The 26,916-nt window shown below is 37.9% G+C and overlaps 4 protein-coding genes across 4 annotated transcripts; 3 read left to right on the forward strand and 1 right to left on the reverse strand.

Annotated features, from left to right (window-relative positions):
• Window positions 1–2,993: 2,993 nt before the first annotated feature.
• LOC117626602 (accelerated cell death 11) lies at window positions 2,994–5,445 on the forward strand. Its single transcript, XM_034358354.1, has 4 exons — window positions 2,994–3,293; window positions 3,404–3,576; window positions 4,345–4,490; window positions 5,131–5,445. Exons 1-4 carry the CDS (start codon window positions 3,111–3,113, stop codon window positions 5,235–5,237), a joined length of 609 nt encoding a protein of 202 aa, XP_034214245.1. The 5' UTR covers window positions 2,994–3,110; the 3' UTR covers window positions 5,238–5,445.
• Window positions 5,446–6,563: 1,118 nt separating this feature from the next.
• Window positions 6,564–12,472, forward strand: LOC117624920 (30-kDa cleavage and polyadenylation specificity factor 30). Its single transcript, XM_034356446.1, has 7 exons — window positions 6,564–7,300; window positions 7,670–8,053; window positions 8,796–8,958; window positions 9,088–9,198; window positions 9,872–9,940; window positions 11,021–11,107; window positions 11,299–12,472. Exons 1-7 carry the CDS (start codon window positions 6,915–6,917, stop codon window positions 12,184–12,186), a joined length of 2,088 nt encoding a protein of 695 aa, XP_034212337.1. The 5' UTR covers window positions 6,564–6,914; the 3' UTR covers window positions 12,187–12,472.
• Window positions 12,473–13,026: 554 nt separating this feature from the next.
• LOC117624786 (U3 snoRNP-associated protein-like EMB2271) lies at window positions 13,027–17,050 on the forward strand. The gene is made up of 7 exons (XM_034356235.1): window positions 13,027–13,538; window positions 13,918–14,260; window positions 14,874–15,098; window positions 15,431–15,659; window positions 15,924–16,102; window positions 16,198–16,263; window positions 16,627–17,050. The coding sequence occupies exons 1-7, from the start codon at window positions 13,108–13,110 to the stop codon at window positions 16,723–16,725; spliced, it is 1,572 nt and encodes a 523-aa protein (XP_034212126.1). The 5' UTR covers window positions 13,027–13,107; the 3' UTR covers window positions 16,726–17,050.
• Window positions 17,051–17,475: 425 nt separating this feature from the next.
• On the reverse strand, window positions 17,476–26,574 carry LOC117624294 (serine/threonine-protein phosphatase 6 regulatory subunit 3). Its single transcript, XM_034355450.1, has 19 exons — window positions 26,171–26,574; window positions 25,171–25,274; window positions 24,381–24,467; window positions 24,216–24,291; window positions 24,039–24,113; window positions 23,777–23,830; window positions 23,017–23,076; window positions 22,647–22,763; window positions 22,181–22,275; window positions 21,886–22,088; window positions 21,601–21,698; window positions 21,311–21,414; window positions 21,067–21,232; window positions 20,821–20,943; window positions 20,258–20,340; window positions 19,834–19,975; window positions 19,718–19,747; window positions 19,074–19,144; window positions 17,476–18,561 (listed from the first exon to the last, which is right to left on the reverse strand). The coding sequence occupies exons 1-19, from the start codon at window positions 26,207–26,209 to the stop codon at window positions 17,961–17,963; spliced, it is 2,328 nt and encodes a 775-aa protein (XP_034211341.1). The 5' UTR covers window positions 26,210–26,574; the 3' UTR covers window positions 17,476–17,960.
• Window positions 26,575–26,916: the final 342 nt, after the last annotated feature.

Here is a 26,916-nt window from a genome sequence, read left to right on the forward strand (position 1 = left end):
GAACAAAAGTAACTCTAAATTGGGTGTTTTACCTAGGATAGGAGTTTGGAGTCTTGGTTTTGAGATTTTTCGGCCACCCGGTATCGCTTTAGACACCCGAATCTGCCCGCGTATGCTGCAGCGCGTGGGCGAGGGTGGTGGAGTAACTCTGGGCAGTTTTTGAGATCCTCGTGTCGTCACGAGCGCGTAGGATTTTGCGGATCTCGATTCGGAGTCCGTTTGGGGCCCGAACGAATTTTCCATATCGCGCGATCCTTGGGTGCAGTGTCATCAGATTGTTGAATCGCGCTGAATTTCGGATATGTCAATTTACATGATTTCAGGATCGTGTAGGATTCGACGGATTGCGAATCGGAGTCCCGGATACTCCGAAATCGCGAACCTTGGGGTTAGGGTTTGGAGTTTAAGCGATAATGCGATTTTGGCCAATCCGACCGTCCGTTTCGGACCAAATTCGCGGAACATGGTTCCTTCTCTGTAAGGAACCTTCAGAGAAGCCCAGATTGGCCATCGGAGACCGTGAACCCACGGTCTCGGATCGGCCGATCTGGCATCTTATCGCTTAATGAGGCTTCGGGCCTCTTAAGACCGTTCTAACTATCTAAAAAGCTATTGTGGGCATATGAGTAACTTAAAACTTGAGCGCACGTATTTCTAGGAGTCGGGGGTAGGGTGTTTAATTTAAATTCTTTTTATTCAGCAGTTTATTGATTTATTATTTATGGATAATCAGGCACTAGAGGTCCGGTCAACCCGCAGCCGGGACCTTCGAAGGGTCCAATTAGCTCGGACCATCTGTGAGTGGACTTTCTTTCCTGAATGATTTTATATAAATAAGTTACATAAGTGATTTATATGAACAAGTTTACTTAAATGATTTTATATTGATTTTATATAAATAAGCTTTTATAAATGAGTTTATTTGAATAAGTTTTATGAACTATTCTTCTCGAGTATGATTTGTACTATTAAGTACTTTAATTTACGTGATGCGTAATTATTAAGCTCCAGTAATATTAAAAGCGGAGGTTGAGAACTTTACCAGAGGAGATACAGTTACGATTCAGATTTACTGAGATGCAGTGAGTTAGTAGACTTTTCTTAAAATAATTTATTTTCAAAGAAAACCACCGTGTACCCATTACTTTTGGTGATTACCCAGAGTCGGACCGATGTCTACGGACATCCAGTCTGATTTTAGTTCAGTCAGTGCACTTGACTTTGCCTCACGAGTTGCGGGGACGCTTGGACCGTGAGTGCCAGGATTTGCGGCTCGGCAGACTTGGTGTCCCGAGACCTGCCAGGATTGTGGCTCAGCTGACTCTGTGTCCCCAAGACCTGCCAGGATTTGCGGATCAGGCTGACTACGGTCCCCTGCATCCTGCCTGAGCGACTCAAGCTGACTTGGTATCATCGAGGACCTGCCGGCAGATCAGGCTTATCATAGTCCCCTGATTTCGCCAGTTTGCGGCTCGGGTAGACTGCATGGCGCCCGAGACCTGCTAGGGGAATTGACGGATATGACAGGGGTACAAATAGGTGGTATTCTCAGAGGATTTTGAGTTTTCTTTTATTCAATTATGACTTTCAGTTATTTTATATCAGTTTCTTTGATATTCGTACATTTATATCTTTACATATTTGTTCAGTTATACAAGTACAGTCATTAGTAGGTTTTACATGCTTATTTGAATACTCTGTATTGAAATATAGACAAACCCTCGATTTAGATCCCTTCTTATTTTTAAATGGGGGTTGTTATGTTTATAAAATTATTTTCAAGAACATTATTTTTGTCCACTCACATTTTCAACCTGTTTTTCGCCCCCAGGCCGTAGAAGTGCGCAGGATCCACCACCGGGCCATCCCTAGCTTCAGCACCACCAAGTAAGGTAGAATTTTGGGAAAAAATTCTTGAAATCCTGTGAACTTTAGAATTTGCTCTGATATCTGGTTTTACTGAAAAACTGAAGCTGGCAAATAAGTGGTTATCCTATTCTGGCAGTTGGTGTGAAATTATTTGATTGTTTAACAGGTGGAAAAATTTGGGTTTGGTCAAATTACAGGGGAGACTCTGCCAAAATTCCGGCAGAAGTCTAAGGGAGAGTCTAAAAAGAATTTGAGACAAGAAGGGTAAAAAGGTCATTTGTGCTCGACATTCGCCAGGTGTCGGACACGCACAGGACTTGGCCCGAATTCCAAAGTGGAAATTGGGTCGGGTCCTGTCAGGCTATGTCTATGCTGATGAATTTCGTCGGGAGATGTGTAATCCGGCAAATTTTTGCCGGTATATTTCTATGCCAACGAATATTCGTCGGAAGAGGTTTTTTTCTAAAAAAATATTAAAAAATTAGTTTCTTTAATTAAGTAATACCTTAGACTTTTTCTAATTACTTTAATTTGTAATTATGTTTTAATTATTATTATTTTAGTGAATATTTAGTGTTCAAATATTTTACTAATTTCATAAATCACTTAATTAATAGTAATTAATTATTTTAAATTATTCATGTGCACTTTTGTTTTTTTTTTTTTTATAAACAAAATTAGTTTGTTTAGTTTAGTATTTGGGGTTTGGAAGGTAAAATTCATTTTTAGAATACTAAAATAATTATATAGGTTTTTGAATCATTGAAACAAATTTTAAAATAATTTCATAGATTAAAAATAATTTTAAAGTCCACACAATTATTAAAGATAATTAACTACTATTTATTATTTAAGATATGAAATTAATTAAAATATTAAAATACTAATTATTCACTAATTAAAGTAATTAAATAAGGCTAAAAAATTACTTAAATTTAAATATTAAACTAAACAAACTAATAAGTTTATTAAACTAAACCAACCAAAAAATAATAATAATAATCATTATGGGACGACGTGACAGATTGATGGCAAAGTTGTAAAAATGAGAGATTATTTTTTATCGGAGCTGGATGATAGACTTCTTCACGTATCCAAACAGCCCCAAATTTATTCAGTTGCGTCGTGGACACTGCGTTGATAATATTTGCTGCAAAGCAACGAACATTCCCGGCACAAAAAGCAAAAGACTTAACAGAGAAACTTTGGCAGAGAGAGAAACAGGAGAGAGAGACTCTACAATGGCGAATGAGAAGCCTCTGAGGAAAATATCGGAGGCATTCAAAGAGCTCGAGGCAGCCGTAAACTCCCAAACAGCGGAAATCGAGGTCGCGCCGTTCTCCAGCGCGTGCTCTCTGGTGTCGCCTCTGTTCGGATGCTTGGGCATCGCCTTCAAGTTCGCCGAGATAGACTACGTCGCCAAGGTACGTAATTTCAAATTTCCGTTTGGTTCCCGGGAAAATCAACGAAATGAACTCGAATCAAAATCTGGAACTTTTCCGTTTGAATTTGATCGATTTCTGGATGGTAACAGGTCCATGATCTCGCGGAGGCGTCGAAGTCAATCTCGACCTTAACGGTTTTGCTCGACCGCGATATCGAAGGGGATTGCGTGAGGAAAGCCGGTAGTCATTCGAGGAATTTGCTGAGAGTGAAGCGTGGGCTCGACATGGTTAGGGTACTCTTCGAGCAAATTATAGTCACCAAGTACGTATTTTCAACTACTATTTCTTTGCATTATAGTTGGACTGTTTGCTTGTTCATTTCCAATTTCATTGTATATGTATTGTATCGAAAAGAGAAGGTGCTGATTTCAAATGGTGAGCTTCATCTAAGGAAAACATGCATCTAGTGCAAAGTTTATTGGGATTATTTGCCCATGGAAAATGCTAAATGTATTTTAAGTTTCAGTCAAAAATCACACTTTGCACCATAAAGTTTCATTTTGGTTCAATTCTGTGTATTTATACCCAAAACTTGTGCACATTGTACCACTGCAAGTCTGCAAATGTTACTCATTCCTTCAATTTTTGCGTTAGATGAGACGGATTAGTGACCTGTGACCACTATTTAATCCAATGTAAGGGTAGAATTGAGATGAAAAATATATTCTCGCTCAAGCAGCTGCAGCAGTTGTACAATCATACATGGATGCCTTCCCTTTGCTGCATCTCGTTTGTTGTTTCTAGTTGTTTTAGGAGAGAATGTATTTTTCATTTACTTACTTCCCTGAAATTGGTTTAAATGGTGACCGTGTGGTGACTGATATATTTAATTAACATTGACATTAAACAGAGTTAGCATTGCTACAATGTAATAGGGTAGGTATAAATTGTTTACATTTAAATATCATGAACCAAAGTGAAATTCGCTCCAGCTAAGGGGTCGAAGTGGAATTTCCTACAAAATTATTTGGATGCCGAAGTTCCTATGATGTGGTTAAAGTATTAATATTTCTTTTTTTTTCATTTGGAGGGGAAATTCCTTGAAGGATCCTGCTTCCAAGGCTTATGCACAGGTGTTTGCTCCCCACCATGGGTGGGTCATCCGGAAAGCTGTTGCTGCAGGGATGTATGCACTTCCTACTAAAGAACAACTATTACATAAACTCAATGAAGATGGTGAGTGAATGAAGAGAGTATTACATTTGTTTCTTATCTTATAAATCTCAACAAAGAATTTGGCTGCATGAGAGTTAAATTTTGACATTTTGTACCACGATGAGGGCTGGAGCTGTGGTTTCATTTTTAAACCTATACACACCCCGTTTGACCTTTGATCAGTTTGAGTGGAGCTTTATTGAAATGTTTGAAAACTAAGGATTGGCTACTTACCTGGTTTTGGCTTTGCTTGGTTTCTAATTTGATATCTGGTCTTGCTTCTACCTTCCCCATCAATTTAGATAAACCTTTCAAAACTCAAGTCTTCTAAAATTATATCCAGTCTTACTTCTACCATTCCTTTCATTTATAACTTCTATATATCAAATTTTCCATAATTTCACATTGTGTATCTGTGTCATTAAGATACTCTGATTTCAGATGATTTGAGTCTAGAGTTGAAATGTTCAGCACTCACTTAGTACTGGCTATATTTGTCACTTTGCCAATGGATTGTGGGATAAAAATTGGGAGGAAAAACCCTTGGATTGATTATGTTTGCCCCTTTCTTTTGTCCTTTGTTTCAAAGAAACTTTTATTTTTATAGTTATAAGTGACCAGTTGTATGAACTCCACATTGCTTTCACTTTGTTTATTTCAGAGAACTCAGCAAGTGTTCAAATGCAGAATTACATTGCTGCTTCGACGCCTCTAATTCTGTACATCGACAAACTCTTCCATTCAAGGAAATTGGGTGTAGATTGGTAAAGCAGGAATTGCATTGTAATTTATGGAGAATTGTAACTGAGATAATTTAATCAATTGGCATTATATACATTAGTAATTGATGTCATTGATTTATTAGAAAATATTGTTGTATATTGTGAAAAATTATTGATTAAGTGATGCAGGTTTGGATCTCCCATGATCCAATATGCTCACAACTTTTTTCCTCGGGTGCTGGATTGGAGTTGAATTGTGCTTTGCTCAACCCTATTTTTTCTGTTTATAACTGTATCGAATAATTGCAACAAGTGAATGATCCATTTGATCAACATAAAGAATTGGTAAACTAACTTATAAAATTTGGCTTGCTTTTCCAATTTGTGCGTTGTGTTGTGGTGATAATTTTACATAAACCAAAGTTTTCTGTTTATAAGTGTGTTCATAATTGCAACTTTAATCTGATCTACCAAAATACATTGATAAATCATAAACTTATATATATATATATATATATATATATATGAGTAAATCCCTCGGAAAGCCTTGAAGACCAATTATTCCATCATATGAGTACAAAATAAAAATCGAAAATGAATTTAGGATTCCGAAAGAATATACTAAAAAAATCCCAAGCTCATTTTAAGAAAAAACAAACAAATCAAATTGGGATTTTCAAATGAGAAGATGTGCACAAAATGGATGGAAAAACCAACTCATTCCAACAAATAGAAACCTACAAGGAGGAGAATGCAAAAAAGAACAAATGCACCAAGGTGTTGGACACTATGTTGACCTCACCTCCTTCTTAAGCAAACCTATAAATCAAGGGATAACTCTTACTTGTCATACCCCACATCCCACCAAACAAGGGGTAGCTATGCCACCCCCTATACCTTCTCAATGCCCAAGACCCCAAATCAAGGGGAGCCATGCAAAAGTCCCAGCAATAAATCAACCTTGTCTACTCCAACTTAAAAGGGAACTCACCACCTCCAAGCAAAGAGAGGATCATCTGCCATGGCTGGGAAGCTCTCAAAATATCTCCAAAGCTCACTCTTTTCTCTTACAAAGCTCGCAAGCCTTTCTCTTTTTATGTACAATGTAAACCATACTCAAATACAAATACAAAGCTATAAACTACAATGGATATAGCCTTATTATGGGTGAACTACTCAAACACTCATGTTATGCGTGTGATTATGTCCTAATCCGTTAGGTATAAATTCGCCCGTTAAACACAAAACCCTAAACGATTGCTCCCAGTAAGCTACCCACAAAAAGAAAACAAGAGAAATTGCAATAATCGACAAAAAACAAAAAAACACAAAGAACAAAAAACACCATAACTTCAATCGCCAGCCCACCTAACTTCTGTTTGGTTGGGCCAGGCTGCTAGTTCCTTCTTTCGCTAAATGGCCTAAAGACAATTGAGAACCTAAACCCGGAGACCCGCCAAAAATTCTCACCCGACCAGAACCGACCGCCCAAACCCTTTCTCTGCGCGTCTTCGTGTTCGCGCCCTTTGTTTGTTGCTGTGTCTCGTCGACTGTGAGAGCCACCTCTTTCAGCTCTCCTCATTCACTTCCTTCCTTGTTCCTTCTTTAGTCAACCAAATCTCAAAACGCACGTTTCACATCTCTCTGTGTAAAACCCTAATGACATAAACAAACCCCCAATTCCCAAACTCCAAACCCCAAATCTACACACAAAGTTCACCAAATGGAAGACTCAGACGGAGACATCAACTTCGACTTCGAGGGAGGCCTCGACGCCACCGCAGCCGCGGGCCCCACAAACCCGGGTCCACCATCTAATTCTCTGATGCAGTCCGACTCGGGCGTTGCGGCGGTGGACACCAACCCTGCCGCTGCGGCGCCACAACCCAACCACCCGAATCCCAACCGGTCGGGTGGGCGGAGCTACCGCCAAACGGTGTGCCGTCACTGGCTGCGTAGCCTTTGCATGAAGGGCGAGGCCTGTGGGTTCCTCCATCAATACGACAAGTCACGTATGCCTGTGTGTCGCTTCTTCAGGTTGTACGGCGAGTGCAGGGAGCAGGATTGCGTGTACAAGCACACCAACGAGGACATTAAAGAGTGTAATATGTATGTGTTTGTTCCTTTATGCCCATTTCCGCGTTCATCTCTCTGTTTTTTAATTTGGTTGAATTTTATGGTTTTAATTTGGTGATTCTAATCTGGAGATTAATGGGTAGGATTGAATATACTTGAATAGAATTGTGTGCTTTATTGTGATTCGGATGAGGTCAATTGCGTTACAAATTGTTGTTATTGGTATTTTGGACCATCTGATTTGGTAGATTCAAGGTGCATAAGAGGAGGGTTGAAGGAAGAAAATTATCTATAGTTGTTGTTTCTCCTCCGTATTATTTGAAAGTCTAGTTCCAGTGTGAAGAAACCATCAATGTGTCAATCAAGGGTGTATGTTTTAATGGAAGGATTTTGTCATTGCAGGTACAAGTTGGGGTTTTGTCCAAATGGTCCTGATTGCCGGTATAGACATGCAAAGCTGCCTGGACCTCCACCTCCTGTGGAAGAAGTCCTTCAGAAGATTCAGCATTTGAATTCTTATAATTACAACACCTCAAATAAATTTTATCAACAACGGAATGCTGGCTTTCCCCAACAAGCCGATAAGTATCAGTCTGCACAAGGCCCCAATTCCGTCTATCAAGGTGTGGTGGGAAAACCTTCAACAGGAGAGTCTGCTAATGTCCACCAGCAGCAACAGGTTCAACAAACCCAACAACAGGTTGGCCACACGCAGACACAAAATCTACCCAATGGCCTAGCCAATCAGGCAAATAGAAGTGCGCCTTTGCCTCAAGGAATATCTAGGTGTGTTCAGAGTCCCAAGGTTTTTTATTAGATGTGTAAATCAGTTTCTGTATTCTTTATGGGCATTTTATAAAAGATAAATTGTTTCATCAATACTTTCCCAAGAGAGTTCTGCCCACTGTTATCAGCTGTAACTAGCTTTCTTTAAACCCACATTAGTTAATTTTATAAATAATTACTCTGTACAAGTTGTATTTGACCATGTGATGTATGGGTTTTGCTTTTTCAGTATGTAGTTTACTTCTCTTTATGATTTGTACACTGGAGGTTGCTATCTCCCATTAAGCTCTTGAGCTAATTATATTTTGTTTTGAAAGATGAATGATCTACTCTTCTATTGTTCTATTCTTCCACTCCACTCAGAAGAAGGAAAATATATAGCAAGACTTGCTTTTGTGGGTGCTATAGATGTAATAAGAAACAGCTGAAATTATTTTTTGCTACACATAAATTTCACACTCAGTTTTGGCTTTCGGAGTTATGCTATAAGATGGCTGAATAGGTTCAAAGATTTTTATAAAAAAGTGCATGGGCAAACTGCTACTTGGAAATTTCCTTAATGCCCTACTATAATTATCATCTTTTCCATGAAATTTTATTCTGTAGTAGACAATACTCAGTAGTCATATGATTCTTCCAAGGTGATAGAATATCTATAGACTGTTCCTCTATCCATGTTTAATTAGTGCACCTGTTTTTATAAGATTGAATGTACTTATTTATTTCGAACATCAAACCTTAGGTATTTTATTGTTAAAAGTTGCAACCGTGAAAATTTGGAATTATCTGTACAACAAGGAGTGTGGGCAACTCAAAGGAGCAATGAGTCCAAACTTAATGAAGCTTTTGACTCTGCTGAAAATGTGATTTTAATTTTCTCAGTCAACCGGACTCGACATTTCCAGGTAGGATTGCAAATTAAATTCCAGTGTGTTTCTCATAGCTTACTATTTTGTTCTTCTATCAAGTTATTTCAAAGCCATGGTTTTAATCTACTGGAGGTGTTAGAATTAAAATCACCTATGCTTTGTTAGGGTTGTGCAAAGATGATGTCCAGAATTGGTGGGTCTGTTAGTGGAGGGAACTGGAAATATGCACATGGATCTGCGCATTATGGGAGAAATTTCTCTGTCAAATGGTTAAAGGTATTATTTTGTTGAACTTTTTATGGCAACTTTCTATGTGTTGATCTAGAATTTGCATCCCCTTTCTGATTATTTTTTTCTGCTGCAAATGATGGCAACTACAGGATCCCACAAAGTTTGTAGTTCTCAGTATCAAGTCTATGTGTTACTATTATTGTTGTGGTTACTCTTATGGATTGGGTCATGGTGATGAGTATGGCTCTGTTTCTCATCTCCTTGTTGAGCTTATTGTCGCAGGCTAGAAAATTTACATTAATATTTCAAGATATTTGTTTGGGGACCAGTATCAAAATAAATTATTAGTGCATCACATTAATAGTATACTTTGATTACGTGAGCCCATTTGGTTATAATCGACAATATCTTTTTTTCATTTGTTTGAGGCCTTGTATCTTAATAGTTACTATTTTTGTTTCTATTTCTTCCTATTGTTGGTTAGAATCAAGATTCGAGTTGGCTGTACTTGTATTCGGCTTAAAATTATTTGGAGCTTTTGAATTCATAAGATTTGAACCTAACCCTCTCCTGTGCGTCACCTGAGCCAAGGTTCAGTTGGGACCACTACTCCATCTGGAAACTAGGAGAAGCTTATAGAATAGAGCAGCTGAAGTTTAAATATAATAAACAGTAAAATGATAAGATGTCATGACTAATTGCAGTTTTTCTTATGCAGCTATGTGAACTGTCCTTTCACAAAACTCGTCATTTGAGGAACCCCTACAATGAGAACTTACCAGTAAAGGTACAATCTGGAGCTTTAAAACTATAGATCCACTCATGTAAACTCTGTTAGTTTTTGTATGTTCTGTCTTGATTGATTGTGAAGTCACCCAATTATTATTTCTGTCAGGATTTTCAGCATGTATCAGTAGGCTGCAGGTTTGTCATGCTAATCCATGATTCAATCAGCCGAAAACATGATCTTACTATTTGTTTTTTTCTTTTCCTGAAATTTGGTTTTGCTTTCACCTCACCATCCTAGTATTGTTAGTAACTGTGATGGTTATTGGACTATGACTTAAAACTTTGAAAGACGATCTTCAGAACCTCTCTGTGTGTGGGTGGTAATGTGTTACTGATCATGCATGCCAAGGCCTTTTGGGCAAAATTACACCTTTTCCCCTGTAGTAGTATTTTCTGGAGGGTGAGTCCACAAGTTGAATACCTGACGGGTGTATGAGTAGTTTTTTATTTTAATTTTATAAAAGACATAATGTTTTCGATTAGATGAAAGTTACAATACAGGACTAGGAGTCCACTGAACAGTCTTGAGTACTAAGCTAAAACTAATAACAACAAAACATCACATATTGGAGTAAAACCGTAAATAAAAATAGGCTAAATCACAGCAGCACCTCAGTCATAAGATATAGCCTGAAAGGAATGATTCTTAAACTCAGGGTGTGTAAAAAAATTACAATGCAAGAATCTATATGTATACATGTATGGACATACTTTTGTATGTCTCTTTGTGGTTTGTGTGTGTGTTATGAACAAATTAGTTTGCATTACTTGAACCATACCATAGAATCCCTGCCCAATGACACAGATTATGTTATGGGACCATGCCTGGGCTAGGTGCTACAAAAATACAAGTGTTGATGCATCATATAGAGCTTAAATGAAACTGTCTGATAGGACGCTATTTTAATAACTTCTAAACATGCCCAAGTTTTCTTAGCTGTTTCACCATGCTTTTTTACTTGAAATCATTATTATTCTGAACATGTATGCTGGCTGATGTGATACTACTTTCTGTAGACGTATCTTAAGACAAATAAAATTAGCTTTTGAGCTTATTGTCATGCTTGTACAATTGCAGATAAGTAGAGATTGTCAAGAGCTAGAGCCCTCCATCGGTGAGCAGTTGGCTTCCTTGCTTTATCTTGAGCCAGATAGTGAACTTATGGTATGTTTCAGGGTTTAGAAACAGAAATATTTACAGTGTGTTTATCAGTTTAGTAAGAGTCAATTTTACTGTAGTGCATGGGGGCAGCACAAAAATTGTTTTGGACTATTAAGTCTCCTTTCTTGAAAAAAAAAAATACAGTGTCCACAACTTGATGAAACTGAATGTTGTATACCATTTCCTGTGTACAGGCAGTTTCGATTGCGGCAGAGTCAAAACGCGAAGAAGAAAAAGCTAAGGGAGTCAATCCGGAGAATGGTGGTGAGAACCCAGACATTGTCCCATTTGAGGACAATGAAGAGGAGGAAGAGGAAGAAAGTGACGATGAGGAAGAGAGCTTTGGTCCAGTTCCGGGGGTAGGAAATGAGGGCAGAGGAAGAGGCAGAGGAGGAATCATGTGGCCCCCTCACATGCCACTAGCAAGAGGTGGTAGACCTATGCCTGGGATGCAGGGTTTTCCCCCAGGAATGATGGGTGCTGATGCAATGCCCTATGGACCTGCACCTGACGGATTTGGTATGCCAAATCCTTTTGGTGTGGGCCCTCGTGGTTTCAATCCATATGGTCCCAGGTTTTCTGGTGATTTTACAGGGCCCGCGCCTGGCATGATGTTTCGTGGGCGACCACAACAACCTGGATTTCCACCTGGTGGTTATGGGATGATGATGGGTCCTGGACGTGCACCATTTATGGGAGGCATGGGGGTTGGAGGTGCAAATCCAGGCCGGCCTGGTCGGCCAACTGGTATGTCTCCAATGTTTCCACCACCATCATCTCAAAACACTAACAGGATGCAGAAGAGAGATCCAAGGGGACCTTCCAATGATCGAAATGAGAGATATAGTGCTGGCTCAGGCCAGGGGAAGGGTCAAGAGATTCCAGGTTTAGCTGGTGGACCAGATGATGAGGCACGTTATCAGCAAGCATCAAAGGCTTACCGGGAAGATCAGTACGGTGCTGGTAACAACTCTAGAAATGATGATAGTGAAAGTGAGGATGAGGCACCGAGGCGGTCAAGGCATGGAGAGGGAAAGAAGAAAGGGAGAGGCTCAGAAGGAGATGTTACCTCAGAGCACTAGCAGATGCTGCTAGTTCGGCAGTTTTAGTGATGCCACTAACGAGGGAACCTATTTTCCCCCTTAATAGATCAAACAATCGATCCTCAATATTTGGATTTTTTTAGGTGCCGAGGGGAACTTAGAACTCCAACATTCTCTTCCCATTTTGTTTAAATTTTCCAATATGCTGCAACATTCTGTGATATTTTTGTAACTGTATCCTGTAAAAGGGGATGAATGGGTTGTGGAAATTCAGAACTAATTCCACATCATGTTATTCAATATACAGAGAGGATTTGTATCGATAGTGCTGCATGATGAATATAAACGTAGTTTTTTATACAAGCAATAGTCTAAACTATTAAAAAGAAAATCGCGAAAAACCTACTCTAAATTAGTCTAATCTATTTCTTTTGGGATATAAATGCCGTTTTAAAATCAAACTCTAGTCCAGTTATATTTTCCACGTTCACTTTTCTCCTTTGGTGTTATTCTTTCAATTTCAGTCAACATTGAGAATAGAAATATCACTAAACTTATAGCTAGTTGATAGCATAATTCAACCTTTAGATCATGAAAATGGACAAGTGAATTGATGTTGTGATTGACTGTTAACATTTGGAAAGACGTTAGTTGCCATCAAATTATTTGGTTAAGGTAGGCAGCAGTCAAGGGTAATTTTGGAAATTCAGAAAATGTAGAAGCCCAACTCACTAAACATTGGAGCCCAGAAAATAGCAACAGCTATTTGATGGGCTTGCAACAACAAAGTTCAAATCAATCAAATCCGGGTTAAAATGGGTATTTGCAACCCATGACCCGAAATTGTAACACTAAAAGCTCCTCACCGTCTTCTTCGCCGCTTAAACCTTAAACCCTCCAAAAGTAAAACCCTAGCAACTGAAGTAGCAGCATTTGCCTCACATTCCGTACATTCCAACCATGAAGAACAAGAAAAAAGGAGGCTCAGCTCCCAAGGGACCTAAGGGAGCCAAAAAGAGCAAGACTTACTCTCTCAATGAAGACTCGTTTTTTAGCACTGAATCGAAGAAACGCCGAAAAATCGACCGTGATGAGATAGAGAGCGATTCAGACGACGACTATGGCGTCGTTGGGTCGGATGGGGAGGGCGGTGGAGAGGAAGATGAGGAGGCTGAGGCTATAGAAGAAACTGCAGATGAGAAGAGGAAGAGGATAGCGCAAGAGTACTTGGAGAAGGTTCGAGGATTAGCAAGGAGGGAGAAGGAAGATGAGGAGGATGAGAGTGATGAAGAAGGTGAGAAGGAAGGGGCGAGAGACTCGCTTGTTGCCAAGATTTTGCAGCAGCAGCAGCTCGAGGACAGTGGCCGAGTTCGCCGTGCCATTGCTTCTAGGTAATCAATTTCGTTCTTGTATTTTTTTTTTTTTTTTTGATTAGATTGTAGGTGGTGTTATTGTTTTGGAACTCGACCAATTTATAGTGGCATTTGATCGGTATTCAGATTCAAAGTTGTGAACTTTATAAACTCCCCTTTGGGTTTAATGCTACTTTGATCAGATGCTATCATCAGCTTTCTTGCTTAAGCTCTGACACCTTAAGCTTGATGGTAATCTTGGGAAGTTATTATTTTTTATTTTTTATTTTTAAACGTAGAATGGAGCAACTGGATTTTGCTCCATAACTGGAGAAGTGTATGCTTTCTAACGGATTGTTTCATATTTTAATTTGTGGTAGCATGTTCCTAATTATCATGCTTAATCCTCTCATTTCAGGGTTCAAAAGCCTGAATCTACTGATGAATTTCGGATCTCAGTGAAGCATCGACAATCTGTTACTGCTGTGGCTCTGTCCGAGGATGACTTCAAGGGCTTCTCAGCTTCTAAGGATGGCACCATTCTTCATTGGGATGTAGATAGTGGGAAAAGTGAAAAGTATCTATGGCCCCGTAATGAAGTATTAAAGTCTCATGGGGTTAAGGATCCACAGGGTCGAGCCACAAAGCATAGTAAACATGTGTTAGCTCTAGCAGTTAGCTCCGATGGTCGGTATTTGGCAAGTGGAGGCTTAGATCGCCATATTCATTTGTGGGATACTCGTACACGAGAGCATATTCAGGTAGATATGATTGGTCAGTTACTTTGTTAGTTGTGGAATAGAATAATATATGAACATATATGGTTAGGAGGTTTTAGTTTAATAAAAGCACTTAAATTGATCAGGTTAGAGGAATGCAGGTGACCTCTCATACTCTAAGGACAATTCACTAACAGTAAAATCTCTATTGTACTGGCAAGGGCCTACCTGCAAATCATGTAAATGACCTATTTTGTTTTTATTTTCTTTAAACAACAAGAGAAGTATGTTTTTTGCTTGATCCAACAGAAGTACATGCTTTTCTTTTGGCAAAGCAGCGTTCTCTGTAAGCTGAGTCATCTGTCGATCTGTTGGGATGCATTTCCAAGTTAAAGACACGGATTAGGTTTTATGTCTGATTTTTTGATTTATAGTTTAGAAAATATCTTAAAGAAAATACTAAAATGGCAGGCCTCAGGAAATATTGTTTCTCAACTTAAGTCTTTACGGTAAAATATGTGATTTTCTGATTTTATCATGCACATACCCACTCTCCATCTTCTCCCTTCAAATTCTATTAGAAGCAACATTTGTGAATCTGGAAACAATGAGTTCTTGAGTTCTATTCTTAATCAGCATTTGTGTTTTTTAACAGGCTTTTCCAGGTCATAGAGGCCCCGTTTCATGTTTAACTTTCAGGCAAGGGGCATCAGAACTTTTTTCTGGTTCATATGATCGAACAGTTAAGATATGGAACGTTGAAGGTAGAGCTTACATAGATACATTATTTGGTCACCAAGGGGAAGTATTAAGTATTGATTGCCTACGAAAAGAACGGGTTTTGTCTGTTGGACACGATCGAAGCATGCAGTTATTTAAGGTAAGAAGTATATATTTATGTGTTTTGGGTAATGGTTGCAAATGAAACTTAGTTCAAATGAAATCACGTGGACAGAAGCTACTATTTCTGATTATTCTTTCCCCAATGGTCCCATTTCTTGAAAGACCAACCATCATAGGAACCTCTAGTTTCCTTTGGATCCCATTGATATTGGAGTACACTTTTGCAACCTTTTTAGGATTTACGTGCTTGGATAGTTTCTTTTTTTCAGTAGTGTGTTCTATGTTACTTTGGTGTTTTTAAACCATGTGGTGTAGTTAGACTCAATTTGCTTTCCATGTTCTTGACACCATTATCTATTCCCTTAATAGGTTCCAGAGGCGTCACGTTTAGTATTCCGTGCCCCTGCATCTTCTTTGGAATGCTGTTGTTTTATTAGCAATGATGACTTCTTATCCGGCTCTGATGATGGAAGTGTTGAGCTTTGGAGCATGCTGCGAAAGAAGCCTGTTTGCATAGTTAAGAATGCTCATCCTTTTTTGGCTGCACGCAAAAATGTTGAACAGAAGGATGGTGATAGAGTTCCGAATGGTCACATAGGTAAATTTAAATAATAACTTTTGCTGGCTTCAAGTTTACTCTGTGTACACTTTTCTTCCCAGTCAGTGAAAATATTTATTTGCTGTTTAGCTGGTTTATCCATCTCTCTTTGCACGTTTGAATTAGCATAAAAAATTGTACTTGGGGAAAGGTAGATTAAAGCGTCCAGTTATCAATGTAATCTTGTTACACATGTTTTTAACCTGCCTTGGGTTTCTGGTTGACTTGTGTTCTAATGGGATGGTATTGAATTCTGCTGCACAGAAAATGGTGACCACACTTCTCAAAGTTATGATTGTTCATCAACATATTCTTGGATCAGTTCAGTCACTGTTTGCAGAGGCAGTGACCTTGCTGCATCAGGAGCTGGTAATGGCTCTGTTTGTTTATGGGCTGTTGAAAGTGAGAGCAAAGCCATGAAGCCCTTACACGACCTCCCTTTGGTATGCCAAAGCAATGACTACAAAACCTTGTTTGTGTCTTGTAAATCAAAAGTTAACAAGCTTTTTTCTACTCTTAATATTTTTGTGCCGTGCAGGTTGGATTTGTGAATTCTTTAGCTTTTGCAAAATCTGGTGGATTTCTAGTTGCAGGAGTTGGGAAGGTGACCTCTCTTTTCTTTTTTCTTCTTCTTCCTAATCTTCCTATATAATCTTGCCTTTTTCCTTCTCTTATTCCTTTCATTTTCTTTGACTGAAAGGATTGCTCAACTATAAGATTGAACTTTTGAAAGTGCATATGAAAGTTTGAAATATAAATATAGCAGCAAACCTTGGAAGGGCTTAAAATGTTTTTCTTAATTTTTCCTGGGAAGGGCGGGGGTGGGGGTTTATAGACTTTACTATTTTCATCACTAGGTTTCTAATCCTGCGTCCATTTTCTTGAGTTGTGTTTCCATATCTACCCATATTGTTCACTTCATGAAAACAACGTCAGCTTCTAACATTGTGAATTACCTTTGCAACAGGAACCTCGACTAGGAAGGTGGGGACACATCTCATCTGCTCGGAATGGAATTGCAATTCATCCCCTTAAGCTTTCATCAGATGATACAGATAATTTTTAGCTCCCAATTTTGACAATCATACACTTGTGCATCTCCCAATTTTGACTACATTGAGTTGATAAGTCAGATGAAATGTTGTTCCTTCTGTTCAAAATTATATAGTTTAGCTTTACTTCCTTTTGTACTGTGACGTGGTGTGTACCTTTTTATCTATTTCATCTGACAAGGAGGCAGCGGAACATTTTTCAATCTGAATTAGAATCCGAAATTCAATTGTAGAAAGTGATGTAAAATTGTTGAGACCTAAATTAGCAGCCTATGGCGCATGCTTATCGAATGGCAAGGCTGGAAGGGCAATGTCAAATTGGTATTCCTTGATGTTAAATATTAGTTAAATATTTTTTTCAGCCATGGCTCCACTATTACTCATCTTTTCAAGTTTTTATTTTATTTATTTATTTTTGGTAATATAAGCTCCATTTATTTTTTTTAACAGAATAAAATAAAATGATATTTGGTATTCAAGGAAGTTTAAATTTTATTAAGTGTCGAATTGCCACATAGACCATTAAATTCAAATTTAATTGTTCACTGTAAGCAAATAGGATCATTGGAAGCCAAATCTGGCCCATGACTGAAATTAGAACATCCTTGGTATAAGCAAGGGGTTTTCAACTTTAAGTAAATTCATGCTCTTCTGATTATGACCTGAAATATTTATAAATAAAAAAACCAATCATCTGAAAAATAATGCTGTGTTTTAAACTGAATATGAAGGGTGTCTCAATTGTAAAGTTGGAAACGCCAAGAAAAAGCATCAAACTCAATGAAACTCATTTCCAAAATCAAATTTTCATATTCAGAGAATGGGAGAGGAAGAGGGAGTGGGAGAGGGCAACTATATATATTGACAGGTCCTTGCTAAAGATACATGCAGCATGTGAAAAAATAAATCCAAATTCTGTAACACCTAGCTTTAGACAATTGATGAAACATAAAATTACTTGCTACGAGGTCCGCAAACACGAGAACCTGCCCTTCCCTTTTCCTCAATGTTTAAATGGATAGAGAGAGGGGAGAGGGGGGTAGAGAGAGAGGACATATCAATTTCTTACAGGTGGGGAAAAAATATCAGCCCTATTCCAAAACACTGACTTCTGAATTCGATGATGCGCGCAAGGCCCTTTAAATGCAGTTGCCTAGCCCAACCAACCAGTGTCTAGATTCAACTTCCCACCTGATCAATGTCGTCGAGTAATGAGTTAGCCCAGTTAACTGATCATTAAGAATTTACATTAGTTCCCTTCCTTGTCATCTTTATCACCTGCAGTCCCTTCCTGAGTGCTTTTCGTTCCTGCATCCACTGCTGCAGCGTCAGAAGTGGTCGAACCAGAACTTGCATTCACATTACCCGACTCTGACGGCTCAGAAGGTTTTGAAGTTTCCTCAACTGATGATTCAGCTTTAGGTCCAGTAACAATTTCATCATTGCTTATCAAAGGTTCAGAGGACGATGGAGAACATTTAGCTGCATCTGGAGATTCCGTTTGAAGCTCACCATTTGGTAGGGCATCAGATGGTTCCCCAGAGTCCGAAGTCTCCCTCCATTCAACCCACTCTGGTGGTTTGTCAGTTTCAGTGGATCCTAGTTCTGGTGAATTGTTGGGCATGCTAACTTCCGAATCTTCAGCATTTGTTCCTGGTTCTGGAGAAGATGTTGCTGTGTCAACTAAGTCATCATCTTCACCAACAATGACATCATCATCGCCACCACCATTGATTGCATTAGACTCCGCCGTATTAGGTGATGGAGAAGCAAGAGACCCAGTTGAACGATCTGTGGCAACCCTGTCGTCCTCAAATGCGAACCAGTTGGAATTTGTAAACAGAGAACCGCTGCAATTAGAACAGTAACCATGTCAAGCAGTTGAAAGCAACAGATATTAGACGTGCAAAAAACCTTTATAAGCACAATAACACCACCAGTAAAAGCCCAAAAAATCACTCAGAAGGGTAAGCTCTCTGTCACACAACCGGTGCAATAAGCTAAGGGAACAACATGGGAAGCCAATTATTTTCTTCAAATTTGGCATTATAAGCAAAAAACCAAGGGAAAAATATGGACCGTACAGAGAATTTTTAAATTAGTTCCCACTGTAATTGTAATTTAACCTTTAGTTCATATTGCATGTAGCATATAGACCTGGCCAGTAAATAAATTTTCTTTGCATGTGATCGTTATTCTTTGGCTGGACATACAGATGAAGGTGAAGGCAACCATAAAATCTCAATATTTCGTAGGAGCCAACATGCATTGACTGACCTATGTCAATGAAACTCAGCTTCCCACAAAAAACATCATACTACAATATTGTTTTGACACATATCCAATATGTAGAATCACCTACCTTTCCTGGTCATCTCCCAAACGCAGTGAGGATATGACAACTTCAGCAGATTCATCATCAAAGTAAACATCCTGTGCCAAAATTATATTGTAAGGAATGTTTCAATTTACCAACAAAAGCATTAACTATACTGCAGCTTCTTAATACTGAAAATCCCACCACTTGATTGTAATTAGAATGAATAGAGAGAACGAGAGAAAGAGATGATGATGATGATGCAAAAGGAACCTAGTTATGGTACTTGTTTTCCTATAAAAATAAAATTATACAAGGACATCCAGATCAACATTTCACAAAAACTCACAACCAACTCAAGTGGCACCACTTTTCTTTTCTTTTTTCCTACTGAAAGCAAAAGAAACTAGGCCCTCCTTGGGAGTGTTTCCTCCTAAATTAAAATTCCGTTCAGATGATTGCAAAGAAAGTAATGCTCATCAAATGCCAACACGTCATACTTCCAAATCGAAAAATTTTGCGAAGGCCAAAAGGCCTCTACAAAGCGCTTTTAGCAACTCAGTCCATATGTGTTCAGAAGATATTGCAATAACTAATGTTCCACTCAAGCAGAGGACTCATGCCTACAATATCAACAAGGAAAAAAAAAACTCATGGAATTGAGTACAAATTGACAGTATATTTGATACCTCATCATCTCGTTCAAGTGAGCCATGGCCCTGAAAAACATGAAGAGAACAATTGCTGATCAGATGAATAATCATAAAAATAGGCACAAAGCAAAACAAAAGATCTCAAGGGGTACCTCATCTAACTCATCGTTGCTGTAAATGCCATATCGAAAAGCCTGGCTTAAGTTATTAGCAAGGGCTGCAACATCATAATCCCTATCTTGGTAATCATCATCATCACTATCCCTATTTCGATCATGTAATGCTGTTGGACGCCTGTTATAATTGATTACAACACGGTTAAAAAGCCAAAACCATAAGATCGGTAGGACAGAAGAGAGTAAGAAAGGACAAAGGAAATCACATTGATAAACCAATATTGTCTCAGTGAGCTAAGAACAAACAAAGGTTTTACTAGAAAACAAACCACATGTTTTCATGTGTGTGGTATCCACTAAAAACTATATGTTATTGAGCTTTACTCAGAACATGCATTTGCAAATCAATAATAAATGTGAAAACGAAACCAACTACTTTTGTGAGGAGAAACAAACATACCCACAGGCCCACTGAAAGACATTCTCCAATGCGTTACGCTTTGATAGGACATTTGTCTGCCAATCCGTCCACTCACTGTTTTCCTGCCAAGATAATTACAACTCTAAGAATGATGTTGCCAGTGAAAGCAGTAGGCTGCACCATACTTTTTGGTAGCATTAAGTTTCTGCTATTCTGTAAAGATTAACTACATAACTCCATGCAAAAGTGACAACCAACAACCGAGATGGATAAATTAATTGAAATAGCACCTAACAAGGGGTTGCAGCATAAATGTAATCACTTTTCAACATCAAAACAGCGATAAACACTAAACAAAATTCCAAAAAAAATATCAATTTTTTGATGATCAAGTAAAATATCATAGCAATGAGCCATGGAGGCGCAACCCATGTACAGAGAAAACAGAAAATCACCAGAGGAAGAAAGGAAGTGGAAGGAGTCTGTGAACCTCTAAAACAACCATCTAAGACTGGGCTACAATTCATCACAGAATGCTTCACTTTTTTTCCATAAACTTTAAAGAGCAACAAATATAAATATAAAGAAATAGAAATACAAACCTGCAGGTGCGCCTGAATCTCACTATTGCTATTCCCAAGCTGAATGAGTTTGTTGGATATACGTGTTAAATGTCCAATACTCCCTATTCTGGGTTGGGGTCTACCCTCAGCAGGGACAGTTGGCTGATTGAAAAACAAAACAAAATAATTTTAAATATCATTTCAATAAACTAAGGTGGAAAAAAAGAAGGTACATAAATCATCTGGATGTAAGGTAATATTAATTTAAAATTCATGGAACACCACCTTGTCTGAATCAGCTGCTAATGTGAAATTCTTTTCTGCTTCAAGTATTTTGCCAACAAGATTACAGTCACGAAGAAGATGTTCGACAAGAGGAGCATTCTTGCTTTCCAAACATGATACTATTATGTTCTCTATGTGGTGATGTAGAAAGTTGTTATATGGGTACCTGGAATTGTAATAGAATCAGTGAATAATGCCTTGTATTAAATCATATTTTACCAAACATGAAAAATTCTGAACTTACTTAAAAAATAAGTCTAAAATTCTTTGTACAGCTCCAAGACGAATCAATTCCTTCTCAGCAGCTTCACTACCAACCGTAAGTAATACTGAAATGAACTCTACAACCTGAGAAGTACCAAGTTCAAGCGTAAGAATAAAACTACAAAAACGCTCTTAAGCACACAGTGATGGTTGTAAGAACATGCAGACCAATTATAAAGAAAACCTTGTGGATAGATAGAGAAATTAAATAAAGCATTAAGAATGCAGTTCTTGAATTAGGGCAAGGAACATTCGAGAACAAGAATTCACCTTCAACCGATGTTTTCCGAGAGGCGGTTGTAACTTTCCATATGTAGTTAACAGTGTATTGTCCACCGATGAAACATCCAACAGCTTCAGCAAATCACCTAAAGATAGAAGCCAGATCAGTATTTAGTTTCTAGTGATAGAAGATTAATTACTTCTTCATGCAAAAGAAAAACTCTTCAAATTCCTCATCGCCAGAAAAGAGGGGAAATAAATAGTAACACTCTATTCGGGCATTTCAACATGTAGGCATTAAACAAACACAAGTACTATAACAAATAAATTTACCTAGGCTCTCCAGCATGCCCACAACAGTCTCAGGATTAGCAGTAACTGTGGATCCATGAGTCATTTGACGTCCATACATATGATATGTTCCCAAAGTTAGCCTCCTAGGGTCTAACAAAGAGATGCATACCGACAATGAGTTAACAAGAGCGGACTTTGGCCGTGATTCCTCCAAAGCATGCCGAAACAATCTTCCTATAAAACTGCATAAAATATACAAATGAACTTTAACACAGAAGCTACAGCAGAAATGCATGTATAATTCAAGTCAATATGAGGATAAAACAAATGCTACCTTGGGCTGGAGATCTTAGAAGAAAGTCCAGGTGGAGCAAACCGTGTTATAGCACAAAGTGTCTCTGCTGCATTAGCATGCACTTCAGGAGAATCCTATAGAAATGATGCTGATAAGAATTTTCCCAGTAATGCTTAACGTTCTTAAAGCACAGCAAATAGACCATCTAGTATAGAAAAACATATATAAAAAATGAACACATAAGCCATTTTTTTTCCTTTTCAAAACAGGCAATTTAAAATTGCACAGCCTTTTCTTTTTCTTTAGAGCAATAAAGCTGCAGCAGCATCTTCCATTAACAAGGCAATAGCAAGTTCATGGTTACAACCCTTTTCTCCAAAAACTTCACACAAACTCTCATTTCAAACATGTTTAGGAAAAATAACAATAATTAAATATAATAAAAGTAATCCCATAGGGTTGCATGGATATTCAATCTCACGAATATGTAAAATGAGTCACATACCGACGAGCTGAACTTGTCCACAATCATCTCTAGCACATCCGTATCTTGTATCCAGTGCATTGCCTCCGTATAGTTGGTATACATGTGTTCATCAGCACCAACCAGACGTATCAAAACCTGTACAACATATAAATTGAGTTTCAAGATACACCTCGCCTAACTGAGAAAAGTCAATAAAAATCACACCAATTTTTAGGAGCCAACAAATATTTCTCTTAAAGTTAGGAGTAATAATCAAATGCCATAGATGCTTCTTATTAAAAAAGATAAACAAACAAAAACTCACGAAACTAATTACTGTTGTAAGAGCTTAAAAGAGTGAATTGCAGAAGCTCAATATGAAAAGGAACAAAGGTGATCTATAACCAACCTCCATGATGGATGTAATTCCAATCAGGTCAACTAGCTTCTTGACAATTTCTTGATGACCCTGGATGTGCAGTTAAGAAGAGTACATCAGCCAAAAAATACTGTAGAAAGCACATAACTTAACTCATGGAAAGCTAAAAGAGAGATCTCCTTCAAACAGAATCTTTAATGCAACAGTAAGTATCTAGAATTAAAATGAAAATATCAGAGTATATGTCATCATAAGTAAATGCATTCGATGAAAATATACTCATATTTTAGCATTCAAGAAAACATATGCTACCAAACATCTACTAGTAATGAAATATTGCGCTTCATAAACAAAGCATTAGTGCAAATTAAATATTAAAAACTAAATGATAACAAAGTAGAATATATGCCATAAAGTCAAAGCAGGCACACAGAGTTAATTTGAACATCCCAAACCCATAAGCATCTACCACTTCCCCGCACCTTAAAACAGGGACACACTAGATTCAACCCATTTGAGGAGAACATGCTCATCAATCATGCATGTCACAGTTATAAAGACATGCACACCCAATAACAGAATTTACAAGCACCAGACAGCACTTTTTGAATTTGCAATTCTTCTTACATAGGCACATATAATTTGAAAATTTCATTCTATTTTCCCCTTTCAATCCAACAGAATGTGCATTTAAGACACCCACTGGGCCATGCCACCAAAAAAATAATAATAATTAAAGTTTAGCAAAAAGGATTTTCAAACAGAAACAAAAAAGAAATAATGGACTTACCTGAATATAGGTCAGGAAAGGAACCGCCTTGCGCAACAGCAGGCAAACAACAACCTAGGATGGACAAATTAGGAAATGTAAAAACCCAGGCAATATAATACTGACATTTTTTCACCCAATTTTTTAATTTTAAAGAAAAAAATAAAAGAAAAAGGGGGGAAATGAGGGGAAACCTCGAGTACACATATATAATCTTACATTGGCAAAATTACTTTCATGCCAAACTCTGAAGATAACGTTTAGAAGTTCAATAAAACAATACCTTGCTGAAGTACCCAGCCAAGAGTGTGCTGTGGGAATTATTTGGTTCCAAAAAGGAGAACAACAAGTTCATCAACTGCCAAGAAGGACATAACCAAGTGAATCAATTGTTGAATTCTGTATATTTTTCAAACTATCAACCAGAGGCAGTGAAATTGAATAGTTAAGAGTGTCTAACCTCCTCATCCTCTACCAATGTTTTGAGTATGATATCAACTTCACAAGTAAAAATCTCACATGCAATAAAAGGAAATCTGTGTACACAACAAATTAACAAGATCAATCACACAGATAGAGAAAAGCATCAATGCAAGTGTTTGCATGTATACTCAAGGCAACCTACTTGAAAGTTCGCCTCTTTTCAGCATCCTCAGGAGCTTCTTCAACAATGTATCGGATGAGCTGCTCAACCTGGGCTCTTTCTCGCAGACTGTAACACAGGGCAGCCAGCGCAAATAATCAAATGAAAAAACTGATCTTGAAAAATGAACAGGAGTCTCTCAGATTGTAACAAAAAAAAAAAAGGAGTTTTGCATATGCTCAAGCACATAAAGAACACAAGCAACTAATAACTGGAAAAAAAAAATTATAAAATAAATATTCTGAAGACAAATTTATCTTTCCAGGCCTGGGAAAGGGCTTATGACCAAACTAAATCACTCATATACCCAATTGGATGGAAACAAAATTTTAAAGAATAAATACATTCCATCTACATCGAAAAAGAAAACAGAAGTGAACTTTCAACGTTAACATTTCAAACCACTGAGGCATGGAAATTAAGTAATTCACGCCAAAATCACAGATTGAAAGCCAAAGTATTGGCATCATGTCTGTCATCAGCAGTACCAGATATATAAACCCAAAATCATTAGAAATCATTTGTAAAACAACTCTGAGAAGGAAATATTCAATTTCTGCTTTCATCTTTAAACCCATTGACCTGTTGCCACATCCACACATAAGAATACATAACATCATTTCGGACAATTATATGACAAGCAGCCCTCCCCAAAAGACGCTAAGCATAAAAATAGTACCTCACTCAATGAAGCACAATGAATAAGCAAATAGTCGACAAAAGGAACTAAAGGTAAAAGATAGAGGCAGCGTGGAAATGGAAGGAGCATTACAAATTGATTAGACGGCCATTGAGAGATTTGCATTCTTGAATAATTTCATCTTCATCAAGAAGCTCTTCCAACGTGAAATTGTCCTTGTCCAAAATTGTCTCCACCTGAAACATAAATAAAATTAGTACCCCCAAAAAAAAAAAAAAATTTGGCTAAAAACAAACAGCAAAAGACTAGCCTTCCATATTAGTGAAAGCTGTTTGTATCAACCACCTGAAATAAGTCAATAGTAAACTAACAACAAGCTTAGATGACAGCTGGAGATCATCTCCAGGTCTTAAGCTACATTTATTCAAGTCGTACTTTTGCAACTCACACTTTCAAAATAAATCCCATTAGCAACTGTTAAAAGTGAAACATGTTAGAACCAGAGCATCCAAAAAATACTAAATACAACATATGCTTCAAGGACCCCTAAAGCCTGTCTATAATCATGTCCTAATTTTAAAAACCTCACTTCCAAAACCACCATCCATAAATGGTTAAAGTCTCTAAAGTGGGCACCGTGGAGGTTTTTAAAAAGGCCTCTAAACCTCACGCAATCCTCAATTCCCCCACCCCCCAAGTAAAATTTACTAAATTGCAGATTATATATTGTCCTAGTCCACACTTAATGGAAACTGCTGCATAATGACATATTAGAGAGTTTGTACTATTAAAATAATCGGTTACCACTAAACCACTTATCCAAATTTCGGATCCAATACATTCTTGAAGAAATGACACCTAGAAAACTTTCTGTGAAATTCAATGGCCAATCCCCCTGGAGTCGGCACACAAGTGATACAACAAAACAAAACTTCCTGAGATCCAACATTCCAACTTTGTAATTCTGATCCCACATTATCTCATCGAGATTCAATCCAAAAAGAGAATTAAGATAAATCAATAAAACCTCCCCAATATTCAATCCAAATATGTTAAAAAGAATCCCATACTATGCCACACACCCAATGGCAAAAACACGAGAAAACAAAAGAAACGCCGTCGTATAACTCACCGGAGACGCAGTGGACAATCCCGCCATACGCCAAAACATGGTGAATTGAGGAGCGAAAACGGCCTCCGCTAGCCGAACTGAAGTTGGATCTGCGAAACCCCGAGAAACAAACCCTAACGCCCCGTCAAAATCCCCAACCGAGGATTTACCAATCGCCGAACCGCCGGAGACACCCAAATGATCCAAGAATTCGCTACGAAACCCTAAAAATTGGAAGACGCGGATTCGATTGGATCTATATCGAGGGCCACAGAGAGATAGAAGAAGAACCCAAAGGCCTGCAATCGCGGGCGGGGGTGTGAGAGAGTGTATATTGGAGATGAAATGGAATTATAGAAGGGCTGAATTATTATATGGCTTCGAATATTTTTTTTTTTTCTTCGTGTTTTTATATATATACTATGGTTTTTGTTTTTGTTTTTGTTTTTTGGGTTTCAAAAAAGTCTACCAATTTGTTTGGATAGCTATTCGAAGTTTGTGATAGCCTGGAAGGATTTGTATATTATAATGTTTGTTTTGTTGGGTTAAGATTTGGGCATGGAAAATATGTCATTCTTTTGCTATGTTTTTGTTGTCTCCTTTAAAGTTGGAGGCTTGGAGGCTTGTTGTCCACTTGCTTTGGTATTATTTATTGATTTATTTTTGGTTTTGGTTTATTTTTTCTTTGTTTTTATTAATGATTTGAGCAAGATGATTACACTCAATAACTTACAGATTCTCTCCCGATTAATTCAACTTCTCAACTT

This window comes from Prunus dulcis, chromosome 4 (genome assembly GCF_902201215.1).
Source record: "Prunus dulcis chromosome 4, ALMONDv2, whole genome shotgun sequence".
Classification (NCBI taxonomy): Eukaryota; Viridiplantae; Streptophyta; class Magnoliopsida; order Rosales; family Rosaceae; genus Prunus; species Prunus dulcis.